Genomic DNA, 27,969 nt, shown 5'->3' on the forward strand with positions numbered 1-27,969 from the left:
CAAACATCATCCCATAAAACAGAATGGAGAATGCTTTTCAGTGTGATCAAACCAGTTATCCTGTGTCTTCCCTGAGGTTCCTGGGGTGTGTCTGGAATGGTAGATGCTGCGGACAAACCTGAACTTTAATCTTCCCTTCTCCTTCCAGCTTTAATTTTCCTCTCACTGCCAGTTTGTTCTCAGAAATAGTGAAGTGAGCAAATAAGGTTAGAAAGACAGAATCCCCCTGGCCTGACTGTCTTCAAGAGCAAAATGGGAATTCATACCAAGAGGAGAGGACCCTTTGAATTGCCTTCTTCGCAGAAGTGCCTGCAAGAGGTCAGACTGGAACACATCACAGGCTCACGTTGTCACAAGGCAGCCTGCTGGTGTGCAGGGAACCCAGCTAGCCTCCTGCCTCCTTCTCATTCCAATGTCCCCCTAACCACCAGAGCCAGAAGTAGCTGTTCAGGATCTGATTCTTTAACTTACGTATAGGGACGTGGTTAAAATCACAATAAAACAAAGGATATTTATGCTCTTGGAGCCAAAGTGAATCTTTTTCATCACCACAAACATTTCCTTAAGCCCCAAATTTCGCAGCTGAAGAAACTTCTCAGGGGAATTACTTAGTTAGCCAAGTTCCAGTTGGAAGAAGCAGAGAAGTAGCTTATGTAAGTTTTTAGGGCCTAAGCTAGGTTATGACACGAAGTGGCTAGAACATGACAGAATTGTTCCAACGGAACTCTGAGTGAGCTGTGTTTCCTGGCCTTTTACTCATAGGTGTGACCGGAGCTGGTGACACTAGCAGGACCAGCTGTTTAGACTCTAAGCCTCCTCCATCCACTAGCCCACAGTCAAGCAAGTCAACAAAAGCAGTGGTGAAATGTATTCAGCTTGGACCAGTTCTGTTAAAACAACCAATGCCTCTCTCCATGCAGTGGAAGACTGAAGGTCAGAAAGAACACTCTTGTTAGAAGCCTCTTCCTTCCCTTTCCTCTCTAGATGCTCAAAAGACAGATGAAGGAAACACAAACACAGCCTGGTACAGGAGGCAAGGTGTCTTATAACAAAATGCCTCAAGCCCTACTTGTGCGGATCCCACTAGAAATCCAGGGGAGCCTGCAAAAGCCTCCCAGGGTGTGTGAGTTGCATTGTCACAGCTCAAAAGAGTTCTGTGAATCTTACACCTCAGCAGAACCCAAAGCCTGTTGTTCCCTGCACACCCACACTACCTGTTTGTCTCTCTCCTTATCTGCTTAGTTACCTGTTCTTTAAATGTCCAGACTACTCTACTCCTGACAACACACACACACACACACACACACACACACACACACACACACACACATCTTTGCATAGGTAAAGGCTACTTAGTCCTCCACCAAGACTTATCTCAGTAGTCACTTTCTCTGGCACCGTTGACACTCTCCCAAGCAGAAGATCTCAAATGGGACTTCCTGAGGCTCCCATGGCCAGTGGTATGGCCCTCTGGTTCACCACAAGCCATTCATCCTGCACCGTGATTGTCTGAGGAAGGGCCATGTCTTAAACCTAGTGTTCAGAATGTCTGTTGAACTAAAGCAGATATAGCTTAGCAGAAAACACTTTGATTGACAGTAGAAATTCTTGGAGATATATTCCCTTGTCAGTGCTCCTTCTGTGGGAAATTGGCACCATCATTGCCACCCAGTTACTCAAGCCAGAGACTGGCCTATCCACCATCCAATCTGTCACAAACCTCCCCTTTTTACTTCCTACCTCGTGGCGTTGGGGCTTATCATCTCTCACCTGGACTATCTCAGGGGACTCCCGCCTGGTCTTTTGACTGGAAATCCACCTTCACTGCACTGTCACTGATCTCACTGAAACAAAGGCCTGGCTGGTCACATCACTCTATTGCTTAACACCACCCAGAGCTCGAGCAGATCTACCCATCTGGTGCTTCAGCCCACCAGGGAGCCATGTGGAGAACGTGTGATGGAGATTTTGGCACCTCCTCCACTCTCAAGGCAGTTGGACAGGACCTAAGATTTCCCCAGATGTGACACCTAGCACCTAGATGCGACCTAGTCAGGTGACATGACAAGGACCTAAGACCCCAACCCCCTAGGACTCTACTCCCACCTCCCAGCCACATCTCACACCCACAAGCTTCACCCTTGCCCTTCAGCCTGTACCTTTTATGGTGCAGCCCCAGGTATGCAGCTGTTTGTTACCAGGGGATTTACTCTTCCCCTACCTTAAACAACCTCCTACTTTTCAAGTTTCTCTAAATATAAATTTCTCATCCTTTTCCACCACATTGACCTTTTCCAAGCTAGCTTGCTCAAATTATCTGAAAGGGAACCACAATAAAAATGGATCTGATGCATGTTCGTGTCATTCAACTGGTTTAAATAAACCCAGTGTAGCAATATGACTCTAAAGTCAGAAACGGCCCCTTAACGAGATGAATGTCCAGGTTCTTAACTTAGCGTCAGAATAATCATCAGCCTTTGCTCCTTTTCCCTATAGTTTCCTTCTGGCCCACTTGAAACTTGTCATTTTTCAGAATTAAAATCTCAAGTTTTGCAAAGGCTTGTACTCCAGGATGTAGAATCAGAGATTATTTTTGCTTGCTCCTGAGAGTTATGTTTGGAGGAGATCGCTAATTAAAATATCTTGGCTCCTATCCCTGAAGGCAGTCTCCTCCTCCCACTCCAAGAGCTTTCCAGCTCATGTCCTTGTTACTTGTCAGATCCAAATGGATGTGAATGACAAAAGAGTGGCAAAGTGAAGAGAAATGCAATCAGGCTCAAACTGAACAAATCCAGAAACAGCTGTTGCAACCATGAGACTTAGTATTTATCAGGTTTTATTTATTGATTCAAGCAAAATTTATTGACTACTTACCAGGTTATGTTTCTTAATTAGGGTAATGGATTCATGAGTGTGTGCAACATTATTCTCTATGCCTTTTTGTATGTCTGAACTATTTCACAAGAAGGAAGAGTTTTCCAATTGAAATCGTTTATCCGTGTTTCAGTGAAAGCTGAGAGAAGAGTCAACCTCCTGGGTCTTTCTCATTCTTATCGAAAGATGCCCTCTTACAGGATGGTCTGATGGTCAGGAAGCAGTCAAAGAGTTAAGATGAGTAAGGCTTCTAACCTGAAGAGTTAGTGATTCTTAGTGTACCACAGTTTTAACAAAAATTGCTCTTATCAATGCCAAAGAGACATTTTTTCTTCCCAGCTAAAAACTTCTAGGTCAGGACCCTCAAATATTCCTATTTACAGAGGGAGAGAAGAAAGAACTTACTTTTACTGAGTACCAACTATGGGCAATTAGAATCATAATTATGCTTGTTCTTCATCGAGGGTACTTGTTTCTCATCAAATTCAATATTCATAGAACATTTTTATTTCAAGTCATCTCACTCTGCAAGAGCTTAGTTTAAGAACGCATTGAAAATATCCCATGTGAATAAAACAGGACCGCTCTCATTGAAGCACTTGGTAAATCCTCATTGTGCTCCATCATTAGACTAAGCCACTGCTCAGCTGTAGCCTGTGGCCTAAAAAAGAATATACAGGCCAACCATTCAGCTGATTTCCTCACCCTCTCCCATCAGAGAGATGCTTCTTTGTATTAGTAGACCCAAATAATTTTCTGTCCTCTCTGCTCTCCCTTTCTTCTTCAATTAGAAATGAGAAAAATATACAGAGATTAAGCTAATCCCTAGATAAAGGAATGCCACTCAAACTTGTAACCAGCCCACCCAAAATGATGACACTGGCTCATGCAGAAGAGCTTTCATCATTCACCCACCCTGGCTGCCATGATTAAGTGTTGGGAAAGAGGCCGGTTAGCCTCATGGGGAGAGTAACTCGGTCCTTGGCTGAATCACGAACTGTAAATAACTATCCACAATTCTCCCTTCTGCATCATTTCCCTTATGCTGCCCTCTTTCACAGAGGAGAACCTACAGTGAACTGAAAGATTCTTAAGGAATCTGTTCGCTTTACAGAAGGTAGGAACCACCAGGCAACATCAACTGATTTTCCCTACCCCTCCTGTCAGGGCAGAGCAGGGAATCAATGAGATTACAAGTAGGAAAGTGTTTGCAAGCCCTTAGTGCCTCCCATTACTGCCCAAAGTCTACTACCCTGTTACTGACAGGGGTCTAGTTTTCCTGATTCTCAACACTGCTCACCATACTACATGGCCTCTTTGTGTTACAGATAAGCAAAAGTGAGGCCCCCCAAATACTTAAATAATGTGGACAAAGTCACAAACTACACTTAGATCCCAAAGCACCTAAGTCAAAGTCTTCTTTCCAAGGGCAGCACTGAAACAATGACCTGACTACCTCGGGCTGCAGATAGCATCCAAATACAGCAGTGAAAAAAAACCAAAGGCCCAGTGCCCCCAGCCAGTCACTATTATGCCCTGCACTTTATTCAGTTTACTCAAACAACTAGGGATATTCCAGACAAAATTAAAAAAAAAATCCAAGTTAATATTTTAGCTGTCATGAATGTAAAAGAAACATAAATGTCTTTGACAAGCATTGGCAACATGCTGGCTTGTCAAAAACATAGGTTTGCTTTTGTCTACTAATAATAGTCTTTATATATACTGTTGTAAGATACAAAAATTATAACTAAATAAAACTGTTAAAATTTGATAAATCTGAAGTTGATGCAACTAATTTATAAAGTATAACACAGGACATCTTGACAGAGAAAATGCATTGTTTTACATCTTAAGCCCTTTATTGACTACAATGCAGAACATTTTATTTTAAGACACAGTGGGTTTTGTTTTGTTGATGTTTTCACCAATTCAACTGAAGACGAAAGTCAAGACAATCAAATGGTAACTAGTAGCAGCTTATCAGTAAATGAGAGCAAGTATAGAGACTGTTCTTTGGACTGAGGTTAAATCAATTCGTCAATAAAGGCTTTTCCACTGCCTAACAATTATAACATATTAACAGTCGCCAAATAGCGTTGGATGGGACTCCTCTAGAAATAACTAAAGCCTTTCATTTTATACATGAAATAGCCACAAAATGTAGATGGGTTACATCAACTCATTGGATTTGCCCATCTTAAATTACTCTGAGATTCAGAGAAATCAAAATTTCATCATATGTTGTGCAACAGTTTCTTCAAATACCTTCTCATGCTCAATAAAATTAACATGTCATCCAGACACTCTTTAATCTCAACACATGACATATAAATGGTCACATCCATCATATACACATAGATGATTAGACGACTTGAGGACTATGCAAGGATGGCAAGAAATCACTTGATTCTTTGGTTATGCCCTAGTGACAAATATATATATTTCTTGGCAACCGGCCAATCAATTTTGGAAATAATATTAGCCCACGACCTAATACATTCTAACAGCCTATCCCTCACTTTTCATGCACCATTAGGGCCAGTCACCAATCTCCTGCTGTCTTTCCCAGGCATACATTCTTTTCTTTGGAAACCTGAAATGCCCCTAGATAAATGTGCCCTTCTCCAGAGAAACACATTTCCCACTCAATTACAAATCCTGACTCAAAACTAAAATTAATACAGGCAGGCAATTGAGGGTTCTTAGAAAACTTCCTTAAAAATGACACATGTATGGGATGTTAACACTATCCAATGTATCTGCATGCCACCTTATTAAATTAAAAACACCAGGTGTATTTATACAACATGTTCAATGGCTTACAGGTTAGGATCCTAGAAACAATACATGTCTTATAGCAAAAAATATACATATAATAATCCCCCTATAGTTTATATAAATGATGAAATGATTTTGAATATATCTATATATATACACATATATACTCTGTGTGTGTGTGTTTACAGAATCTGGCACACAAATATTTTAGTCCTTCATTGGCTCTTCCGCTTCAGTGTCAAAGTCACCAGGTTTCAAAGTCTTAAGGATCGAAACAAAGGTCACCGCTGGGGACAAAGGACTGGCTTGATGCACCTTCCCTTATGAAGGACCAAGTTTGCTGGACAGTGGCACCCGGCAATGCATGGCTTGTTGCATGGACCAATTTCATTCCAGTTGTCACAGGTCTTGATACATCCCGGGCCACAGGTATCATACACAGCACCATGCTTACACTGGGTGGCTGAAAAAGAGAAGGAGACAAAGCCATGACATGGAGAAATGCCCCATTAATTCACCCTCAGCCAGAGGCCATTTCTGCAGGCTCATGTCACTGCATAGACCTTTCCATAGCTCAGGCTCAGATTTGCATTTTAACAAGAGAACGATAAACACCCAACATTCCTCAAACACTCTGGGAATCAGCTACATCTATAAAAACAAACACAGGTAGATCTGAATAAGAATTTATCTTATTCTTAGATAAGATAAACTATAAACGTGTAAGGCTATAGGAAAATCCTTAAGGTTATTTAGTTATTGTACAAATAATTAAATAGTATAAAACATCTGCTGCAAATAGTCCTTTCAGCTATTGAGCTGTGATGAATAGGAATATTTTGTGCAACTACATCAATATTCAAATATATGAAATTAGCCACAGAGGAAAAACCTACCAAGGATATTGGGAATGTGTGACGTATTTTAATCAATGTGATCGTGTGTTAAATTAGTAAATTTAAGGCGTGCTGAAGCAAGATTGGGTTAAGCCAAATAGAGAAACATCAGATGTGTGACTGCAGGGAGGACAACGGCTGGCTGGGTCAGACAATATAAAAACGATAACGTTGCCATGTCACAGCCAATTTACTATCTTTATTGACTTAGAGGCAAAGTGATTTTGACAAAATTCTGAGAGATCCTGAAAATTCATGACTAGACTTGTCAGAAAAAAAATAATGCAAACATTCTGGAAGTTCTGTGACACACAGCCTTTTCCATCTGAGTCACATCCAGTGGCAGTCGAAGGGGCCACCCCTCATTTCTCAAGAATAGGAATGTTGACACAAGTAGAAATTTAGAGCAGGGACCCTCCAAGAGCACCAGTAACAATTCAATCTTCATTTAAAGTTGCTTTAAACAAAAGTGAAAACAATGGAAGACATGCTCAGCTTCAATGCCTCTATTGTTTATGCTGTCTGCAGAATAATACCTGGTGAGGAATCGTGTAATTGTAAAATTTAAGGATAGAACTGGTTTGCCAGCAAACGGGCCTCACTTTGAGTCTCTCAAGTTATGCATTTAGAGTTGCCACAAAATGTTGATCTTTGATGATATTTAAGTAAAAGAAAGTTAATAAGCACCATAAAATAAATTCTATGAAGGCTTCTCAAATATCCATCGCACTGGTTAAAAACAAATGAGAGAGCGCATTCTTTCCAGGGAGTAATCAACAACTTCTCATCGGCTCTTACTATTCAAAAACCAAGTTTTGTATGAAACAACACATCTAAATAAAACCAACTTTAAACTACGTGGCTCGATAATGAACATTTTTCTGTATAGATACATATTAAGCACTGGTGTATTATTTATTTATCCCTGCTTCAACTGTTAACTAAACCACTGACTCTTAGTAAACATCTGCTCTGAACAAAGTCCCTATATGAGATACTTTGGGGATAGAGGTAAATGACATGGCTGCTGTCTGATACACCAGCAGAGGGATGAGTAGTAGCAGCTAATTACTAGTCACTGATATTGAAACATCCCATGTAATCTATGCCTTATTGATTCCTACACCTAGCTTACTCTCAGCTTTCTGAGGTGCCTTCTCAAAGGTAACTTCCTATTCAAAATAACATTTTCATATTCACTACCTCCTTTCCCCATTTATTTCTTCTTTACACATACTACTACCTGACATCATTTCATATTTACTCTGTCTTCCAACACTACAATGTAAGCTCCCTGAGGGTGGAGTTTTTGTCTGGTCCCTCACTACATCTCTAGCTTACACATTTTCTGGCACTTGGCGAGCATTAGATATGGAAGTCAGCAATAAATACTCACTAAATAAAGCTGTTATGAAACAGACATAACCACAACAGAGAGGGGATTGGAATTTTCCATTTGTGCCTAAGGATCTGTACTCTACCCCCTCTTTACACTATTCTGTGATCTGTGCCCTTGCACAGATGTCTCTACAGATGACATCAATGGGCTCCCTCATGCATGGTGGACTCTAGTGCCTTGATCTGGTGTCATTATCTGGCTTGGTGAACGTCACCACCATTCACCTCATCTTCCACTCTTCTGAACTGAGTTCCCAACATTTTCAACTGAATTCCCACCTCTTCTGTGTGGATGGGATGGATGTTCCTTGACTGATAAGAAGAGCACCTGCTGCTTATCCCATCACTGCATTTACAACGTGAAATTGTAGTCATCAGTCATCAGTTTCATCCACTCATACTCTCCACATACACACACCAACTCAAATATAGGCTACTAGAGGGGAACGCTGTTCTGTTTCTTTACCTTACGCAGGGGTATGGTGTTTGACATTTAGTAGATACTCAGAGGACTATTGGGAAATTGAGTTGATGGATACATGGATGAGTGAGTGGGTGGATTGACATAACCCTTCCTTTGAGTCTCTCAATTTAGGCTTCTCTGATAATCTTTTGACTTTTCACTGATCCCTTCAAAGTCCTCTTTTTTTCTCTTCTCAGTGACTAACAGAATACCCTATACATTACATTTGCTTAATGATTTGGAAACATCCAAGCTGAATATCATATTTACACACAGTAATTGTATTCATGTGTTGTTACGCTTCGGTAGACTAATGGTGGTCACAACTGGAAGTTAGGATCACCTGGGGAACTTCCTGATGCCCAGACTTCAGCCCAGATCAATTACATTAGAACCCCTCAAGGTGGGATCAGGATATCAGTAATTTAAGAAAACAAAACAAAACACTCATCCTTTCCTTCGACCCTGCCCCACACTGACGATGCTAATGAGCAGCCAAGATTGAGATTTGATCCTGCAAACAAACTCTACATTCATGCTTCAGTCACTCAGAGACTCATTCCTTTTTAGCAACTGAGAAGAAAACTATCTCCAAAGCCGAATTAGGTCCTACTATTTCCCATCCTCTTCTACCTCAAGCCCTACTGGAGCACTTCTCCATCCCAAAGCACTTATCCTCTTTCAGTGTTGGATTTAGGTCATCTGCAGGAGCACCCTTAATTTACCCCTCACTGTCTCTTCTCATTTGCACCCATCCTGGATTTGCCATTCTTCTTCTCTGCCCCATCGCTTTCAGAACTTACCCTACTCTTTGTCGTAGCACATTAATCTTCTCCCTATGTATTTAGCAACAACAACAAATATTTCCTAAACTATCAGCTTTGTTTTCTCCTTCCTTTCACCTCCAGACTTTGTGGAAGAATTTACGGTCATGTTAGCCTAGTCTTCTGCAATTCATTAATGTTGACAGCAATGTTGACAGCTCATCTCCTCACCCACCCCTTGACCGAAGCAGTTCCCTCCAAAGTTTTCATTAATGTCCATATCCACTAACATCTTGGCAACTCCCATTTTCCCAAGACCACTCTGCAAAATATTTGGTCTTTGTGTCCATTTTATCTTATGATAGTGAACTCTCCTCGTTCTTCTGCTGACTCCCGGAGAACATCTCTCTCTCTTGGGTTTCTTTTCCCACTTCCTGGCATTAAATGTTCACATTACCTCCTGGAATCTCCCCCTGATATCGTTTTCTCTTCTATCTCTCTCTTCCTCAATTACTACAGTTTTATCTCTGACTTCCAGTTAGAGACCTCTGAAATCTATTACCATTAGTTCTGATTCTTTTCCCAGTCTAATCAGTTTTATCTTAATTCAAATGTCCCCCACTTCAAATAGGTTTCTGGATATCCCCCCAAGATGCTTTCTCTCCTCTGCAACCCACAGTACTTTTAATGTTATCGTTATTTTCTTATTTGCTTTAATCTCCCAATTACAGTACAGCTATAGTTCTTAATCAGAGATTCATGAGTCCCTGAGGTGCTTTTAAAAAATATTTATTTCTCAGCCCATCCCTAAAGGTTTTTGCTCTGAATCTGCAGTGGTGCATGTGCAGCTATTGATTTTAAAGGTTCTGGGGGTCACTGTGACAAGCACCCGCAGTTGAAGAGAGTGTATCACTGAGGCCTGGGCTCCTGAGGGCAGGATTCTTATCTTTTGTAACCAAAGGTTCTGGCACAGGGACAGGCATGGGGGAGCAGCTCAATGCATGCCTCCTGGATGAGGATTTCATATTAATGACATTCAATCAATCATTCCTTTTCCCAGTGTGGATTTTGTCTGGCCAGTTTTGAGTTCATTTTCCACTCCATTGCTTTCAGAATGCCTCTTTCAACTCACCTTGCCCTCTAGAGGCTTTGCTCCCCTTTAAGTCTTGCAAGGATTCCTTGTAGTATAAAAATTTCTCAGCAGCATTTCTTCTTTCCCACCACATTCTTTGTGTTTCCCTGACTATCCTGTAGCTATGAACTCTCCCATGTCATTTCCTCTCTCTGACGTCTCAATTCTCTCTTCTAGCTCTACCTTTCAACTTCTTCTGAGGCATCTTACCTTTCTACTATTAAGGACTGGTATGTCCTTCAGTCAACAAGTCAAAAGTAGACTGCAGGAAATGAAAACTACTAGAGGAAAAAAAAAGATCTCTCTCTCTCTCTCTCTCTCTCGTATTATCCTTCATCCTATAACTACCATCTCCCATTCAATTCAAATTAAATCAGTAAACATCCACTGAGTATCTATGTGTCAGGCATTCTCTTAAGCCCGGGGAATAAAATGTGATCAGATATCATCTCTGTCCTCCAGTTATAGGAGGTTGGGCTTACAAACAAATAGGTAAAGCTGATGTGTAAACAGGTTCTTAGCAAAATATAAGATGTATCATATCAGACAATGAGAACAAAGTACAGGGGAAGAGTAAGAGAGAAAGACATCAGCTCAGCAGTGAGAGTTGGGTAGAGATCAAGGAAGACTTGAGAGAATGGATCCTGTGTAAGCATCAAGTGAGCAAACTTGTCAGACAGACAATGACAAGAAGAGCTTCCCAGACACATAGAACATCAGGAACAAAGGGAGGGGTGCAGGCAACAGCAAGGTACTGTGGCTTAATCAGGGAAGGGTGGATCCTTGGTTTGGTGGGTTGGAGACATGAACCTTGAGGAGGGCAGGTGGTAGGAGACAGAGGCAGAGTAGTAAGCCAGGGTCAGAGACCACAAATGACCCCATCAGCCTTGGCAAACGGAAGCTTTGAAAGGGTTTTAAGCTGTGGAGTGACATCATCAGATTTGCCTTCAATTCAGCACAGCTTTTAGATGATCCTAGAACATGAACACTGACTTGAGCCCTAATTTATCCTCTGGAAATTCAGTTGTTTTTTCAAACTTGTAAAAGGCGTAAGATCATTTCTTAAAACATAGGTGTGATTTGATTGGCACATATGTATTTTAAAAGGATCTATTTTGTTAAATAGTTAAAAAACAACATGGCTGGGCATGGTAGCTCACGCCTGTAATCCCAGCTCTTCGGGAGGCTGAGGCGGGCGGATCACCTGAGGTCTGGAGTTCGAGACCAGCCTGACCAACATGGAGAAACCCCATCTTTACTAAAAATACAAAATTAGCCAGGCATGGTGGCACATGCCTGTAATCCCAGCTACCAGGGAGGCTGAGGCAGGAGAATCGCTTTAACCGGGGAAGCAGAGGTTGTGGTGAGCCAAGATCACGCCATTGCACTCCAGCCTGGGCAACAAGAGTAAAACTCCGTCTCAAAACAAAAAACAACAAAAACAAACAAACAACAACAACAACAAAAAACGGGGATCTGCCAAAGTGGTTAGGGTTAGAGTGCATTTATTCTCAAAGCAGCATTCAAACAGCTATAGGTGAAACATAAAAACATTATGTGCCGGCTTTATCAATACATTCAATCAGCATGGCTCTGTGCCTTCCAGAACTCAACCATCTCCACATCCCCCTACGGGGTGCTGAAGGTCACAGTACCTGACTTTATCTCTTGAACTTTTACAGGAGGCATCCAGTCAGTCAAGAAATAACTCAGTGTATATAATTAGGGCAGAGTTGCTGCACGGAAGGAGCTAGAACCATCTGGGGTTTGTAGAGCCAGACAAGGAGGGAGAAAACTGTTCACATAGCCCAGCAGACCATCCATTATGCTACAGAAAGACACAAACACCCACATTTCCAGCACCTTTTCCATGTATAAAATGTATTACTGAGTGTGCAGTGACAATTAGTATCAGTTATAGGCAGGTGGCAGACATTCTGCTGAGGATGACAATGTAACATACAGCAGACAAGATCACAACAAATTTAGAGTCAGAGGGTTCCAAGTAACAAACACCAGTGATAGGGAACAAAGAAATAGAAATTGGAAAGTCACTAAGGTGACTAAGATTTAGATACATATTTGGATGAATTATTTGACACTAATACAAGCACATAAATATGCATTCCTTTTTTTTCCACAATGCTTATGGGTCTCTGTGTTCTCATAATGATTAAGAACGGGGCAACGATGCAAGTTGACCGGGGTTCAACTCCCAGCTTCCTCGCTTCCTAGCTCTGAGACTTTCAGCTAATTACCTAACTATTTTAAGTCTCAACGACCCTATGAGTAAAATGTGGGTAATATAAAGTTACCATATAAATAAAGTATTATGGGTATTATCAAGATAAAATATAACATAAAATACTAATATAGTCCTTGGGGGAAAGGACGTGCTTAAAATGGGTGAATAGCAATATAAATGATTATTATTAAACTTTTATGTACTTTCACTATAGCCCTTAACATATTCGATTTCATTTAGCAATTCCCATGCTAAATTAGAGTTCCATTAGTCCCTCATGCCATAGGTAGTGGGCACATATTGTGTCTGTAGTCATGACAGTGTTAAAATCCAGGTTGGACTTTAAAATGTCACTGGTTCATTCAGAGTTTCTCGCCTGGCTAACTTCTTATATGTTCAACTTCCAAACTTTTTACTCTGGAAGATTTCTCTTTTTTGTCTTACGTGGTCTTAAGTGCTGTCATGAGTCAAAGGACCTGGGAGCTAAAAACGACTAAAGAAGGCTCTTATAGTCTTCAATATTCTACGTGAATCTGAACTGAATCTACTGAGAGATGCTACAGATCTGTGTAAATTTATTTCTTCATGTACCAGCTGTCAGTCTGTGGAAGTTCATAATGTGTGTGTGTGCGTATGTGTGTGTGTGTGTATGTGAGAGAGAGAGAATGTGTATGTCTAAAATGTTCCCCTCCCACTGAATTTCATTTGACGGAGTTATACTTCACCCAGATGGTGCCACTAAGAAGAGGTAAATGGAATCTTTCAGGAGCCATATTCCTTCTCCATTAGAAAAGTAATTTTAGCTCCAGAGACTCAGTCCCTGAAATGAAGATGCTGACGTGAAATGTGTAGTCCTCAAATGCAATGTGTGCACTGAAATGGTGCTAAGTATAGCTCTGGGCCAGGGAGAGAAGGATCATATATCCTATATCTAATACGATCCCAACAACAGCACTGTCACAGCTAATCAAATTAATAGAATTCTGCTGAGCCCTGCATTATACCAGGATGGATGGATGGATCAAGCTTGACTCCATTTATTTTATTCATTTTCTGGTAGATTCAAGGGAAAGGGGATTCAAAATAAAGGCAGCTAGGAGTATTCAAGATGGCTGGAAGGACCCAGTTCCTCAAAAACTTCACCCTCACATATTCTACCCAGCACTGATGCATTAGATTAGAGGGCAGCCATTTACCTCACCTTTTAGCAGCCTCAGTCACACCTTAAGTGAATTATTTTTATCGAATCAATACTTATCTGAGAAGGGCAGCATTGATAAAGCAGCACACTTGTTGTGGAAGGTTAACTCTGATATAAAGATTGTACTTGGGTTTGCAGAGGAGGGGGCACAACCAAAATGGAGGTCACAGGAAGGTGAAAGGGCTCTGGTGCTTTTCAAAAAACACAAACTAGTGACTGCACCAAGGGGCAGCTGAGGAAGCTTCAGCAACTCCCAAAAATCCATCATCCTACCTCCCCACAGCCACCCAAGTAAACACAGGGGTTACCTCAGGGGTTTCAACACAGGCTGCAGGTCAGAATCACCTGGGGAGTTTTAAAAGGTACGCGAGGCCAGTTGAAGAAAGGCATCAGTGCACAGGGCACAGGCTTAGGTTCCTGGTTCATTTTTTAAGCTCCCAGGGTGATTCCAATGTCCAGACAGGTTATAACGCACGGGTCTAAGTGAACGCAATGTCTGCACACTGCAATCACAGCTTCAAGGCAATTCTTCTTGATGCTTCTTTTTAACCAGGTGACCACTCTTATCTTCAACCAATGTAGACATTCTGGAGTCAGTAGTGGCATGAGTGGCCTTCTTTTCTGAGATGTGAGCTAAGGCTATTAAGACTAGGGTAGTAGGCTGAAAATCCCAGTCTCTTTGTTTCAGGTAAATCTGGCCCTTCAAAGACAAAAATTTGCCAATCCTTGAACTAGGTGACAACTATTCAGTTCATTTCTCCTTCAAATCTAAGTAACAACAGCAGCTACCATTGACATCTTCTATGAGTTGGACACTGTTTGAGATGCTTCATGCATATATCACTAATGTTTGTAACTAGATAGCAGGCATTATTCCAAAATTGCAAATTTCTAAAATCTAGACTCTCTCCCTTCCTCTCCACATGCACTGTCACCATCTTAATCCAAGCCACCATCAGTTTTTCACCAGGACTATCACAATAGCCTCCTGCCTAGTATCTTGGTTTCAATCTTGTCCCCTTCCAATCTATTCTCTATCTAGTATCCAGGGTCATCTTTGGAAAGCAGAAAGAGGCTTGCTTAAAAGCTATCAGAGGCTTCCATTTCTCTTGGAATAAAAGCTAGACTCCTTTCAAAGCCCTGCCAAGTCCTGCGTCATTCAGCTCCTGCTCCTACTCCACCTTCCTCTTACGCCCCTCTTCCCCTAGCCCACCCCAGGCTCAAACCTCACTGGCTCCTCTCCACTTTGAGAGCATGCTAATAATTTTTCTCCTACCTTATGCCATCAAACATGTTTCCTCTGCATAGAATGCTTGCCCTCACTCCCTTCAGTCCTTCAGGGCAAGGCTAAAATATCATCTGTAGAGAAGCCTCCCTCTTCATCCCATCTCAGCCCTCTCCAATGGTTTCCTACCACTCTGCCCTGTTCGTTTCCTTCCTCATACTTACTGTAATTTGCAAGTTTTTATTTTTATTGTAGAGTTATGTTTTTGTTTGTTTCTCCCACTAGGCTGCCAGTGCGTCAATGGCTGGGGCTTCATCTCTTATACCCATGAAAGTACCCAGTGTCAGCACGGTGCCCAGTACCTTGCCACTTTGTAACAAATATTTCTTGGATGAATAAAGAAGTCCATTTTACAGATATCAAATAAGCTAATTAACTTGCCTGAGGCAACAACTATTATAGAAATCTCTCAGAAGGGAAAAAAATTCTACTAGGCTTTGTATAATGATCTCTAAAAAAAAAAAGTATCTTATTTATCCTGAAGACCTTAAATGACTGTAATTGTCCCAAATCTCCTTTGCTTCACACGTAACCTAAGCCATAGCAATGACCGTCCATGAGCTAAGTCTATCCAGCTGATAGTTTGAGGTCAAGAGGATTTTGCAACAGTGGAAATCTTTAAATTGCTTAAATATGCTTGTCACAAAGCATTTATCTTAAGTGCTGTCTACCTTGCCCAGTGGGAAGTCCCTGTATTTTATCAAGTAGCAATCCAGTTGGCCTACTGAAGGGATTTTCCTCTGACAAAGGGACACGTGGCCATTCACGTCAGCACCCACAAGTCACCTCCACTGCCATCTTGGGCATTGCAGTAAACTTCTGATGGGTAGATCCACCAGGACTTTCTTACCTGCACAATTCTGCTGAGGCTCCCAGTGGACTTTGATGCCCTCTCTCTGGCAGGCCCGGGTATATGCCAAAAATGACTCGCAGTAACAGTTTTTATGGACTGGACATTCACACATGTCTGTCACACAGGACCTATAGGACCCAATAGAGAGATACAAACATTTAAAAATATCAAACATAAACACCCTAAATATAACTTCAGAAAGGGTCGTAGATGGGGAAACCTGATTGGCCCATTAAAATGTCTATTTTAGATTGGAAACCTAAATTGGCAAAATTCTGCATGGGACTTAAGTGCTGGATACCTCTGAACAATGTGATATTAGATTTCCTTTCTTCTAGAGCAAGATTATCCAAAAGAACTTGCTGTAAGGATAGACATATTCTATCATCACCACTGTGCAAAACCACTCTGTATTTGGCTACTGAGTATCTGGAATGTGGCTGCCACAACGGAGGAACCAAGTTTCTAATTTGCTTTAATTTTAATTAACTTAGATGTAAATAGCCCCATGCGCCTAATGGCTACCCTACTGGAATACCATCACCATCTTGTGACAAGCACTGATATAAAACTAATAAATTTTACTGCAATGTTTCCAAAAATGGTAACCAACTTGATAAAAACACAAAATCCCATGGCTTTCTGAAGACAGACAATTAGAATTCATTTCTGTAATATCTTAGAATCTTACTCTTTTAAGGACCACTGAATCTTCAGTCTTTAGAATGTAAAGTGACAAATTCAAATTAAAGCAAATATTTCAGGCCTCTAATTAGACTGCAAGATGAACAGGATTAAACCAAGGTCTCTATAGCTGAAATATGGAAATGATGGACCAGGACATAAATTGAGCGGAAATGCAAACTAACAAATTTTTAAACATCTTGACCACAAAGACATAATACTGGCCTTACATTGGCATATAATATTACAGTTTACAAAATGCTTTCACACGCAGCCTGTCACTGGATGGTAAACAAGACATAATACAGTTGCTTGTTCCATAAATGAAGGGGTCATTTTACAAATAAATACATGGGCCCAAAGTCAGCACTTTTAAGTGGAAAAGAGCAAATTAAATTATATCTCCCAGCTTTGAAAGTGGTGTCCTTTTTATTATACCACACAACAACTGTCATCTTCTTCTTTCAGCAAATTTACTGCCTCACAGTTTCGAGTTAACATTTATGCAAGAGGCCTCCAAGATTAATAAAATTAAACTATCCTTATATTTTTAATAACCTTGTTCAGCAAACTCCCTTCCTCACAGAAGCTGTTCAAAGCTGAACACAGAAAAAATAACATCCAAGAGGACAAGCTGCACTTATGATCTTGAAAAGTGATCATGACACTGCCACTGGATGTTAATAACGCCATTTTCCCATATTGTGGGACCTGTGCACAATCGATTGTCGAGAGCAGTCAGCCAGCTCTGGGTGGAGGTCGACACACTATCTGCTCTAAACAGGAATTAAACAGCAAAAAACAGATTCAAGGAGCAACAGGCTCACAGTGAACGCACAAAGTTATTGCAGCCCAACACTCAAGGGCACAGTTTTGGGAAATAGGAACAAACAGGGACAAAAGAGGAACAGATGTAAAAGCTAAACAGCCTCCTTCCATGTCAAGGACTGAGAGATTATTTGATGAGTGATACCTAAGACACTATAACCAGGACAGAAAAAGTGATCTTTTTTCTTTGTAGTAGTCATGGTTGGTTTTTTGTTTGTTTGTTTGTTTGTTTGTTTGTTTTTGAGACGGAGTTTCGCTCTTGTTGCCCAGGCTGGAGTGCAATGGTGCAATCTCGGCTCACTACAGCTCACTACAACCTCCACCTCTTAGATTCAAGCAATAATCATCAGCCTCCCAAGTAGCTGGGATTACAGGTGCCCACCACCATGCCCGGCTAATTTTTTGTATTTTTAGTATAGACAGAGTCTCACCATGTTGGCCAGGCTGGTCTTGAACTCCTGACCTCAGATGATCCACCCGCCTTGGCCTCCCACAGTGCTGGGATTACAAGCATGACCCACTGCGCCTGGCTCAAGGTTGTATTTCTTAATACTTCTCCCCACTTTTATTATAGAAATCTCCGGCAAATGCATTCAGGCATTAAACACACAGTACTGTCTCTACACTGGGGAGAGCCTCTGGAATTCCAAAGAGAAGCCAACTAAAGCTTGTCCCTAAAATGGTGTCTAAATGTCGGCGTATGAATTCCCCTCAATGCTGTTTCCCTTTGTTGTTTCAGTTTTCATTTCAGAATAACCCACACCCATCGTATTTATGCTCAGACTTCACAGCAACATTTTTGGCTGCCCCAGGTTCTAACCTCTAATCCCATTCCTACTTCACTTTTCCAGAAGAATTTGTTCCTCACCCTCTCTCCTGGCCCATGGGGGTAGGTCTCTTTCTGTATACACGGCTCCCACCGCCAAGACCTGGATGGAACGGCATCTCATGGGCCTGGTAAAATGATGGCACATACATGGGAAAAGGCTGGTCTCAGTGTGAGGAAATGTGTCCTCGGACTTGAACGAATGTCTACTGTAATTCTGTAACATTCCATGGACAATAAACCAATAAAATGTAATTTGTTTGGGTAAGGGGATTGTTAGTGAATATTTTCCTTTTTTTTTTTTTTCTTGATTTCTACTTGTCTTATGAAGCTATTTACACAATTGAAGATAAATTATCGATAGCTAAATCCAATTCATTGAGACTATTGAGAGAAAATGTTTTAAGCACACATTTAATAACCACTGTGTACATATACTCCACCTCACCCACAGACAGGCCCTTCTGTCTCCACAGACACAATCAATGATGTGCCTTCACTGTAAAACTAAGGAAGATCTGAGCTTTTATATGATCAGCCACTCATGGGGAACAATATATGAGACAAAAACGTTTGTCCAAGCCAGACCTTTACTTGAAAATGTTTTATGTATTTTTAAAGGCTTGAAATATGTGTTTTGTCTCGGAAGCTAAAATTCAAAAATGTTGTTTCTCACTTATGAAGTTGATGATTTTTACATAAAACAATGACTAGAGTTGGTGAGAGAATGGAGAAGCAGCCATTCCCCTGCCCCACTGGCAGTGGTGTGAAACTGCCAGCTCTTACACGGAGTGTTTTTCAGGGACTGTCTCCTCCACTCCACTTGGCAACGGGATATGAGGCAAAGATTTCACTGCTCCATTTAATAGATAGGGAAGGTGAAGCTTGAAGAAGTTAAGTAATTTACTCAATGTCACAGGGTTGATCATAGATCCAGAGCTGCAAACCTAGGATGACACCTTGTTTTTGTCTGATCTCAGAACCCATATTCACAGTAACTACATTAGGTCTTTCTAGAGAGAAATTGAATAATATTTATACACAGCCCAGACAAAGGTTCTTACTCTCTGATGAAAATTTTACACCTAAGGAAATAGTAATGCCCGTGAATATAGGCTTCAAACCTAGGTATTTTCATCACAATGTTATTTAAATTGAAAAAGAAAAGGGAAATAACCTAAATTGTCCATAATAAGGGCCCAGCTAAATAAATGCAGGTGACTTCTGTGATGAAATACCCTACAGCCATTACAATGATGTTTTGGAAATATATTTTTTAAATATGAGGAAATGTTTGGGAAGGATTAACTAAAAAAAAAAAGAGAGAGAGAAGGATAACAAAACTGTGTTTCAACATCATGTAATCACACAATGAAAATAAGAATAACTGAAAACAGATATGACTAAATCCAAAGGACAGCTCAGGGTGGTGGATTGTGGTTCTCCTTAATTTTCTTACCTGTATTTTCTACCTAGGCCTGATTCCTTTGTTATTTTGCCAGGTCCGTTACAATAGAAACCCAAAGAGTCAGGCAGGCGCTGTGAATACATATCACTTTTCTAAAAAGGTAAATATCACAATTTACTTTTAAAACTACACAAAAGAATATCATGAAAGATATTAGTATTTGAATCAGATTTTCAGAATGATAGTGGGAAAATAAAGAATGGGAGAAAAGGAAGGTGTCTATTTGTAGGTCTTAGTTATTCAACATTCCTCCAGCTAAAATCTTCCCAATCTGGGCTTCGGCAGCCTCTCGATGCGGACTTCGTTCGGCTGGATTCACTTTGTGTTGTCTTCACACCTGCGTTTCATTGGCCTATTGATGTTGTGGTGGAATAGATAATGGAATAATGTTGCATGCTTCTGCTGGTTACAAAGGAATTTATTAAGGGAAAAAATAAAAGCATCTTCAAACGCACTTCAAATTTTAGGGAGGGACAAAACTATTGTTATTCAACTATTCAATTCATGTTTATCACATTTCATAATTCAGTGTGAGGAAAATCTAATTTATGACACAGTGAAGTTGAGTTTTCTGTGTTTACGGAAGATTGCTGTCCTTTCCTTAATCAGTATGTACCCATGGTCTACATTTATATTCATTTTATAGAATAAATAGCAGAATTTTATCACTTGTGGGAGTGACTGAGATTTATGGCTTTGGTATCTCTGCTCTCATGACATTGTTCTGTCCCATTTATGTTGTGTTTGATGGTGAGTTGGTCAGGAAACACAGCCGCCCACTGCTGCAGTGGGAAAACACAGGTTGCATTACTCTGAGCTTTTCCAGAAAAGCTCTGCAGGTGAACAGTGCCTGCCTGACCAGGTTTCTATTGTAACGGAATTGGCAAAATAACAAAGGAATCAGGCCTATGCAATCCCCTTAAAGCATATGGTCTGTCACAGGCGCTTCAAATTCATGTATCTAGAAATGGTTTCCTGATTCATCTACCCCACTCCTGGCATCTTGCCTGGCAGCCAAGAGGTGCAGGCAGGACTCTTGTTCTGTGTGGTTAACACAGCTGCTCGGTGCCACAATAGGGCAAGAGGAGGCCCAGAGCTGATGCAGGGGCCCAGGGAGCTGGCACCAGGCTGGGCAGCACTTTGTCACACATCCACTACCTCCCTTCTCTCAATGTTTGATGTTTGTGTGTCGTGTTTCAATGACTCCTTGAAGGCGTGTTGTAACCCTGTTCCTCATAGCACTCAGCACGGTAGTGGGATCAGAACTGACCTGTGGTCAGTTCCCTCCTTGACATCCAATTAATCACAACTCATCTGCAGAGAAGCCTTCAGAACTATTTTCCCGCATCACACTACAGCTACTGCCTCCTGGACACTCCACACCAGAAACCATTAGACACATGTGGCTATTTAAATTGGAATTTAAGTTAATGTCCATTAAATAAAATTACAAGTTCAGTTTGTCATTCCCATTAGCCACATTTCAAATGTTCAATGCCAGCAGGTGCCGGTGGCCCCCATACTGGACAGAGTGGATTGAGAACACTTCCATCACTGAAGCAAGTGCTATTAGATGGTGCTGCCAAGAGTGCAGCTCCATTAGCACCAGGGAATCCATTTCTGTCCTCCTAGAGGGATTTATAGGTGTCCTGAGATTAGAATCAAGCTCACCTCTGATTGGGCACCTACAAAAAAATTTCAAACTTCTTGGCATCAAATTCAAGGTTCCTAGCATCCTAGCCTACTTTTCTAACTCCATTTCTTTCTTCCCTACTCCTTCTTTTACCAAGTCATAGAATGTCCCATCAACCCTTGGCCTTCCATCCACCTGGCTATTCCTGCCTTGAATGTACTTCCATGTCTTTTCCACCGGAAAAATCTAATGTCTATCCTTTAAGTCTTAATTCAAATTCCTCAGTGGTGCTTGCCAAGTGGCCCCAAAAAAGTTAGCCACTCCCTATAGGGTCGCATGTCCTTCATACCTTTCTTATTGCACAGATCCTTTGAAATATCACCTTTTCCCTTGTTGGGGGACAAGGACTGTGTCTGGCTTTTCTAGCCTCCCAGCACAGCGCCGTGAACACATAGCTCAGTAAATATTTAGTGAATCGTTCAAAGAGTGAATGAGAGTAACCTCATGACCTTTTCCCAGCTTCCGCAGGATTGAACAGCTGGACACTGATATCTGAAAGGCATGAATTCCACCCTTACTCCCACTCTGTGACCACTGCTTAATACGGCCAAGGCCACGGGGGCTGTTGGCCATAACAACCTCTGAACTCAGTTGCTTCTGCAAGAACCTTTCCGCTGTCATTTTCATTTTGAACTTCTTGCACTCCTCTCCCGTCTCCAGGGGAATTTTTTTTTTAATCTAATGACTGGTGGAAAAAAGGATTTGATGAGAGAATTCTGCTTTAACCACACATTTTCAATAAAGCACATATTTGATATAAGAAAAACCTATAGTTTTTCATGTTATTAAAAAGGCAAACCTCCAATACTGCTAAAATCAAAACATCAAACACATCTATGCTTCCTAGCAACAGCATATCCAAGTGGTTTCCCCTCTGCTTTCTCTGGCACAAGGGCCGTGCCTGTCAGACAGAGGCAAGTGTCTCTGCTTCCCAGGCACAGTTTTGAACGGCAGATGTATTACCCATTGGGAACTCTCCACACTGGTTCTTGGAGAACAGAAGGGCAAGCCAGGAGTGGCAGGGGCCAGCTCCATCTCGGAGCCAGACATCCAGCATTCTGGCTGTCTTCTCTGCCACCCCAAAGGGTCTTCAGCTGGACTATGTTTGTCAATCTGAAGGTCAGCTTTCCTGGGAGCAACAGCAGGATCGAGGCAGAACTCAACAGTGCAAGGAAGATAACAAGAAAACCACCATTTGGTCATATGGCTTTCCTCGTTCCACATATCTAGGAAGGCGATAGAAGTGAGTGAAGGCATCTTAGGTTTATTGGTGCCTGGGCATCAATGGAAAACAGGGGAGGGAGAAGGTAAGGAAGACAGAGTCGCAGCTGAGTGAGCAGAAGTGCGGTTAGCTACCACAAGTCTATTAAAAAACTCACATTTTAATCCTTGAAATCCTGCCCTAATTTCTCTAATCTGAGTTGCATGGAAATAACTAAAGGTAGTAGCCAAGGTAGGAAGGCATATTCATGTCACATTACGCCTATGAAAACAATGTCATCCAATATCATGCTCTTTTCCTCAGCCCTATACAGGCACATTCACACACTCATTCCTATCCGTCCATCGAAGGGGTACAAAAAACACCACTGTCACACGAAAAACACGGCCAGAAGGTTCAATCCTGGGAAGTGTGAGGCTGTTTTATTGAGCTGTCAATGAAAGGGCAGGGCTAGCCTGCTGAGCCAGCCAGCAGGGAGTTCCTGCTGCTCTGTCCACAGCATTCCTGGGCCAGCCCCAGTTTGGCATCCCTGTGGCGACCGTCCATGCTGGCTTAAATATTGCTGAGGATATTCCAGGTTCTATGGCTGCTTGGGGTTGCCAGGACAGAACAGCAAGTCCAGGCATTTTCATTAGCTTGTGGATTTCGTAACCTTGATCTGGGGAGACAGGGCAGGAGGATACCTGGAACGAGAGTCCAGCCTGTTTCTCTGGTTGTAGATACAAAAGTTATCCCAAATTCTCTTTCAGCTTTCCCAAATTCAGCTTTCCCAAATTCTCCCCTCATCCCCCTACACTCAAGTTAAATTGTTAGCCCACTCCTCGGTGAAAAGAAGGCATTCATGGAGCTCTGTTTGTTCCAGGCACTAAACAAGGTACAGAGGCTAACAGAGATGGGCTCCTCCAAGAAAACAGGATTGTGCAGATACTAAAAATCAAACTCCAAATGACATAACAACTATTATGAATGAGAAAAGGGAAATTCCAGGCTAAGGGAGGTGCCTGAGTAGAGGCACAGAATTTCCAAATCAGCAGATCTTAGATTTGACAGTCACGGGGTCAACCTCCCCATATCAAAAACAATACAAAGCAAAAAATTTCCCTGACAGAGAACCACACAGCCTCTTCCTGAGACCTCGCAGGACAGGGGGCTGGTTTCCTTGCAGGGTAGCTCGGCAGATCTGCTGGTTATAACATTTCTTTCTTCTAGGGATCCAAATTCTCATAATCTCCAGTTAACTCTCAGGTTTGACATCCAGAGCCACACAGAATCAGTCAATGTGTCCCTGCTCATAAGGACTCTTCAGTTACCTTCCTGCGCTCCCCTGCTCAGCCTTGTATTTTCTTCTTCCTGCCTTCTGTGTCCCTCCCTCCCTGTCAACTGCTTGCTTCCTGGCTTGTCAAGAACAAAAATCCAACAGCCAAATTAACAGGAGAAAAACCTACCAAACCATTTTTGTTCATGATTCACAGTGAATCTCTTACTTGATTGCCTGCCCACTGTCCCTACCCTATATACATTGCCTAGTTATACATTCCAACACTTTTTACCTAATTTAGATGCTCTCCAATTACTAAAAATATTTATTTTTAAATCCTCCTAACTTTCCCCGGGAGGTGAATGGCATTACACACACAGCAGCACACAGGAGCTCCAGAAATGATCATTCACCTCTGACCCTCTTCCGAAGCTATGGATTGATTTTGTGAAATAATGTAGGCATCTGTGGACACAGACACCTCCTTTAAGAGAGTAGCAATTCTTAGGATTTTCCATGGATCCCAGCTTTAGAAGAAACTCCGCATACTTGCTTTTAGTAGAGGTACGCTTTTAGCAGTGACCAAACATGTCTGGAATCTAAAATATTTTCTCCCTTGATAAGGCCATATATCAGACCACATGTGAAGAGTATAATCCACAGTTAAATTCTCGCCCATCTAATAACAGGGAAGGGATGCGCACCATTTTGCTATTTTCTCTATACCCAGGGGCCATAGCTTTTAAGGAGCCCAAAGCCAGAGACTATATACCAGTAACTTCAGAAATACTCCCATTGGGAAGTTAAGTTATCTTTGCTCAAGTAGGAAACACTGGCTTCACGGAGGGAAAAACTGACCATGATTAACAGACATTTGCTGAGTTGTCACTCTTCTAGAAATAACTCCTCATTTCAATTTGGGCCCCATTCTAGCAGAGCCCGGCAAATCTTGCAAGATGGTCTCAGGAGCTGGACAGGGAGAGGGAAGCTTGGTCATGACCCCCCTCTAGTGGCCAAGAGTTAGAGCATGAAGTAACCGTAATTCTTACTCCTGCATTTGCTTCTAAATCAAACAACTCACCATTTTGGAGGCTGGCTGATAAAAAAGAACATAAAAATGGTGCTTGGCAGAAAATCAATCACTTTTATCTTAAACTTGTGCTCAATTCATCACTGTCATGCTTACTGTAAAACAATTGTAAGGCTGGTGAACTAAAGCCCTGTGTAATCCTAAGCACCTACCTCTGATGCCTGCCAAGAAGGGTGAGTGCATCTGAGGCAGGTTCCTGGAGAGGGCAGGGCGAGGTGGGACACCACCAGGAAGAAGTCTCTGCTCCATCCACCTTTTTTATCTTTTTCACGAAATCTCATTTTACCTATGTACATCAAGCCTCACATATCATTTGTCTCTAAAAAGAACTTCAAGTACAAGAGAGTCGGAACCCTTCACCTAAGCAGAAGAGAAATATTCTTTACCACTAAAGGAAAAGCTAAACTGTTCTTCCTGCTTCCACACACTCATTCAACACAAAACGCTTTGGTCACCAAAACGTGTAGGGACTTTTCCCCACTAACCACTAGCTCTCCAGGGGACACCAACTGGGTGTCCTGAAATTTAACTCAGTTCTGACACTGCCTATTGGAGTTAGCGTCAGATCCCACAGGCAAAGGTCTCAGTTCCACAGCACTGCTCCCTACTTTAGATATCAATTGCGGTCCCAGGTTGTGGCCTGTGCTTCTGACCAACGTGTTTACAAATCGAAGTTTCCACAAACCCCTTCTTGGATCCGGTTAATTTGCCGGACTGACTCACAGGACTCAGGGAAACACTTGAGTTACCCAGTGGATTATAAAGACTGTTACCAAGGATACGGATACACAGCCAGATGGAAGAGATGCACAGGGCGAGGGTGTGGGAAGGGATGCAGAGCTTCCGCGCCCTCTCCAGGCATATCACCTTCCGGAACCCCTGTGTGTTTAGCTATCCAGAAGCTCCCCCAAACCCTGACCTTTTGGGGTTTTGTGGAGGTGCCATTACATAGGCCTGATTAATTACATCACTGGTCATTGGTGATCAACTCAACTTTCAACCCCTCTCCCCTCTTCAGAGGCTAGGGGGAGAGGCTGAAAGTCCAACCCTCTAATTACACAGTTGGTTCCTCTAGTAATGCAGCCCCTCTCCATCCTAAGGCTGTCCAGGAGCCCCCCAGGGGTAGTCTCATCAGAACAAAAGATGCTGCTATCACCAAGTAAATTACAAGGGCTTTAGGAGCTCTGCATCTGTCACTCCTACCATTCAGGAAATTAATTGCATTAATTAATTTAATGCAATTAAAAGGTCTTAGGAGCTCCGTATCAGGAACTGGGGTCAGAGGCCAAATTAAAATAAAAATAAAATAAAATAAAAACATTTCCCTAGTGCTGTTGCCTACAAAGTTTTAGGAGCTCTATGTCAGAGAGCAATATACACATTTCAATATACACATTTCACATCTACCAAGTCTGAGGTGGTAATACCATCAGGGGCCAAAGGTATCAGCGTGTTGCCAATATTCAGCCATGTTTTGGGGTAAGCCTTACTCTTAGTTTGTAAAATGATGGGGTCCCCACACTACTAATATTCTATGACTCTGTCAAGATATGAATTTGCCCAGGGTTCAGCTAGCCCCAAAACTAGGTAGTATATGTATTTTAAAAGCCCCCTGCCCAAAAATGAGAGAGGGATCTTTACCCCAAAGAAACTCACTGTCTTCTTTTTGGTGAGCCCATCTCATCATAATTTTACTTCCAACATAGATACACACCATCTTTGAAATTGTTCTAGTCCCCTCAACAAACACCAAGGGAATGTCGGCTGCGTGCAAACTGCTGACTGGGCATTGTGGGAAATGCAGACAGAAAGAAGAACCTGGTTTCGATCCTGGGTCCTTTGGGGTGTGGTGGGGAGAGCAGGGCAGAACTGAGCCAGGCAACACGCAAGGAGGAGTCTCGAGGGCAACATATTAAGGGGGCACTGGCTCTCAGGCTTCAGTAAGTACAGGACTGGCACTTGACAGCAAATGCCTTCTTAAATGTTGCTTCTCATGTCTGGGCCCTAGAGGAGAAGAAAACATGCCTACAAAGGTATCCCACAGCATAATCTATTGGAAGAGGCAGCAAGGTAAGGGATCACCACACCAAGGTTGAACTTCAATTGTGTTATCTTGGGCACATTATTACCCCTTTCTATATCCTCCTTTCCCTGCCTAATTTCTCTCCCTTAGGGTTCTCACGGAAGGTAAATGAAAGTCTGTATTCTCCCCTTCCCCAATGAATCCCTAAAGAGAAGAGCAAAATTCATCCATGCACAGAAATGGAAATGGTTAGAGGACTAAGCAAAACAGAAATTGCAGCCCCCCATCTTTGCCCCCACTGAAGTTCAGAATTTGAAGGATGTGCAGGAATTGAACTTTGTTCTTTCTTTCCTATCGATCGAGGGTGCCATCCCCCGGGACGCCAGCCCTAGCAGTGTCTCTAGTCTTCCCTCGGCAGCAGAACAATACCAGCCTGGGTTTGCCTGTGTCGGCCACGGCCACCTCCTGAGAGGGCAGTAATTGGGAGTGTGGAGTCACAAGTGGCAGTGAGGAAAATTTATGAAAGTGAAGGCATCCAGCATCTGGAGGCCACACCCCAGCCACACGCAGCAGCCACCACCAGCCCCCTGCTTCAAAGGAGCCGATCCTTCCATAAGCCTTTTTCGCATTAGCCAGTGGATGGCTGCCAAGTCCCACAAACAGGCGAAGGCACAAATCCTCCACTACGTGCATTAATCAAAGGGCAGCAGAGGCGGCTGCCCCCGGAGGATGCGGTACAGTGGTGAACTTTTTCAGATGCCGGGGGCCTTGCATCAAGCATCTGCCGTGCCTTTTGGCTCCACAATAAACCAGCATTCACATCCCATCACTGCACAAGAAAGTGTCTTTTCACACTCAACGCCCTTTGCAGCCTTGGCTGCCCAGGGATAGCTCAGTCCACTGGATCTAAACAGGGTGCTACTCGTCCCGAGAGGCCCACCCCCACCCATCAGTGGGGCTGGCAGGCCACCATCCTCAAATCCCA

The 27,969-nt window shown here is 42.2% G+C and overlaps 1 protein-coding gene across 10 annotated transcripts in view; it reads right to left on the reverse strand.

Moving 5' to 3' along the window:
- Positions 1-4,714: 4,714 nt before the first annotated feature.
- BMPER (BMP binding endothelial regulator) overlaps positions 4,715-27,969 on the reverse strand; it is a 247,035-nt gene continuing 223,780 nt past the window's right edge. For all 10 annotated transcript variants that reach the window (XR_012432543.1, XM_074035245.1, XM_074035243.1 and 7 more), the window contains 2 exons: positions 15,890-16,020; positions 4,715-6,118 (listed from right to left, as the gene is read on the reverse strand). Coding sequence is in view for 9 of the 10 variants with exons in the window: in XM_074035245.1 (XP_073891346.1) it covers positions 5,937-6,118; positions 15,890-16,020 (313 nt within the window). In the remaining variant the exon portion in view is untranslated. The remainder of the gene's footprint in view (positions 6,119-15,889; positions 16,021-27,969) is intronic.

This window comes from Macaca fascicularis, chromosome 3, assembly GCF_037993035.2.
Source record: "Macaca fascicularis isolate 582-1 chromosome 3, T2T-MFA8v1.1".
Classification (NCBI taxonomy): Eukaryota; Metazoa; Chordata; class Mammalia; order Primates; family Cercopithecidae; genus Macaca; species Macaca fascicularis.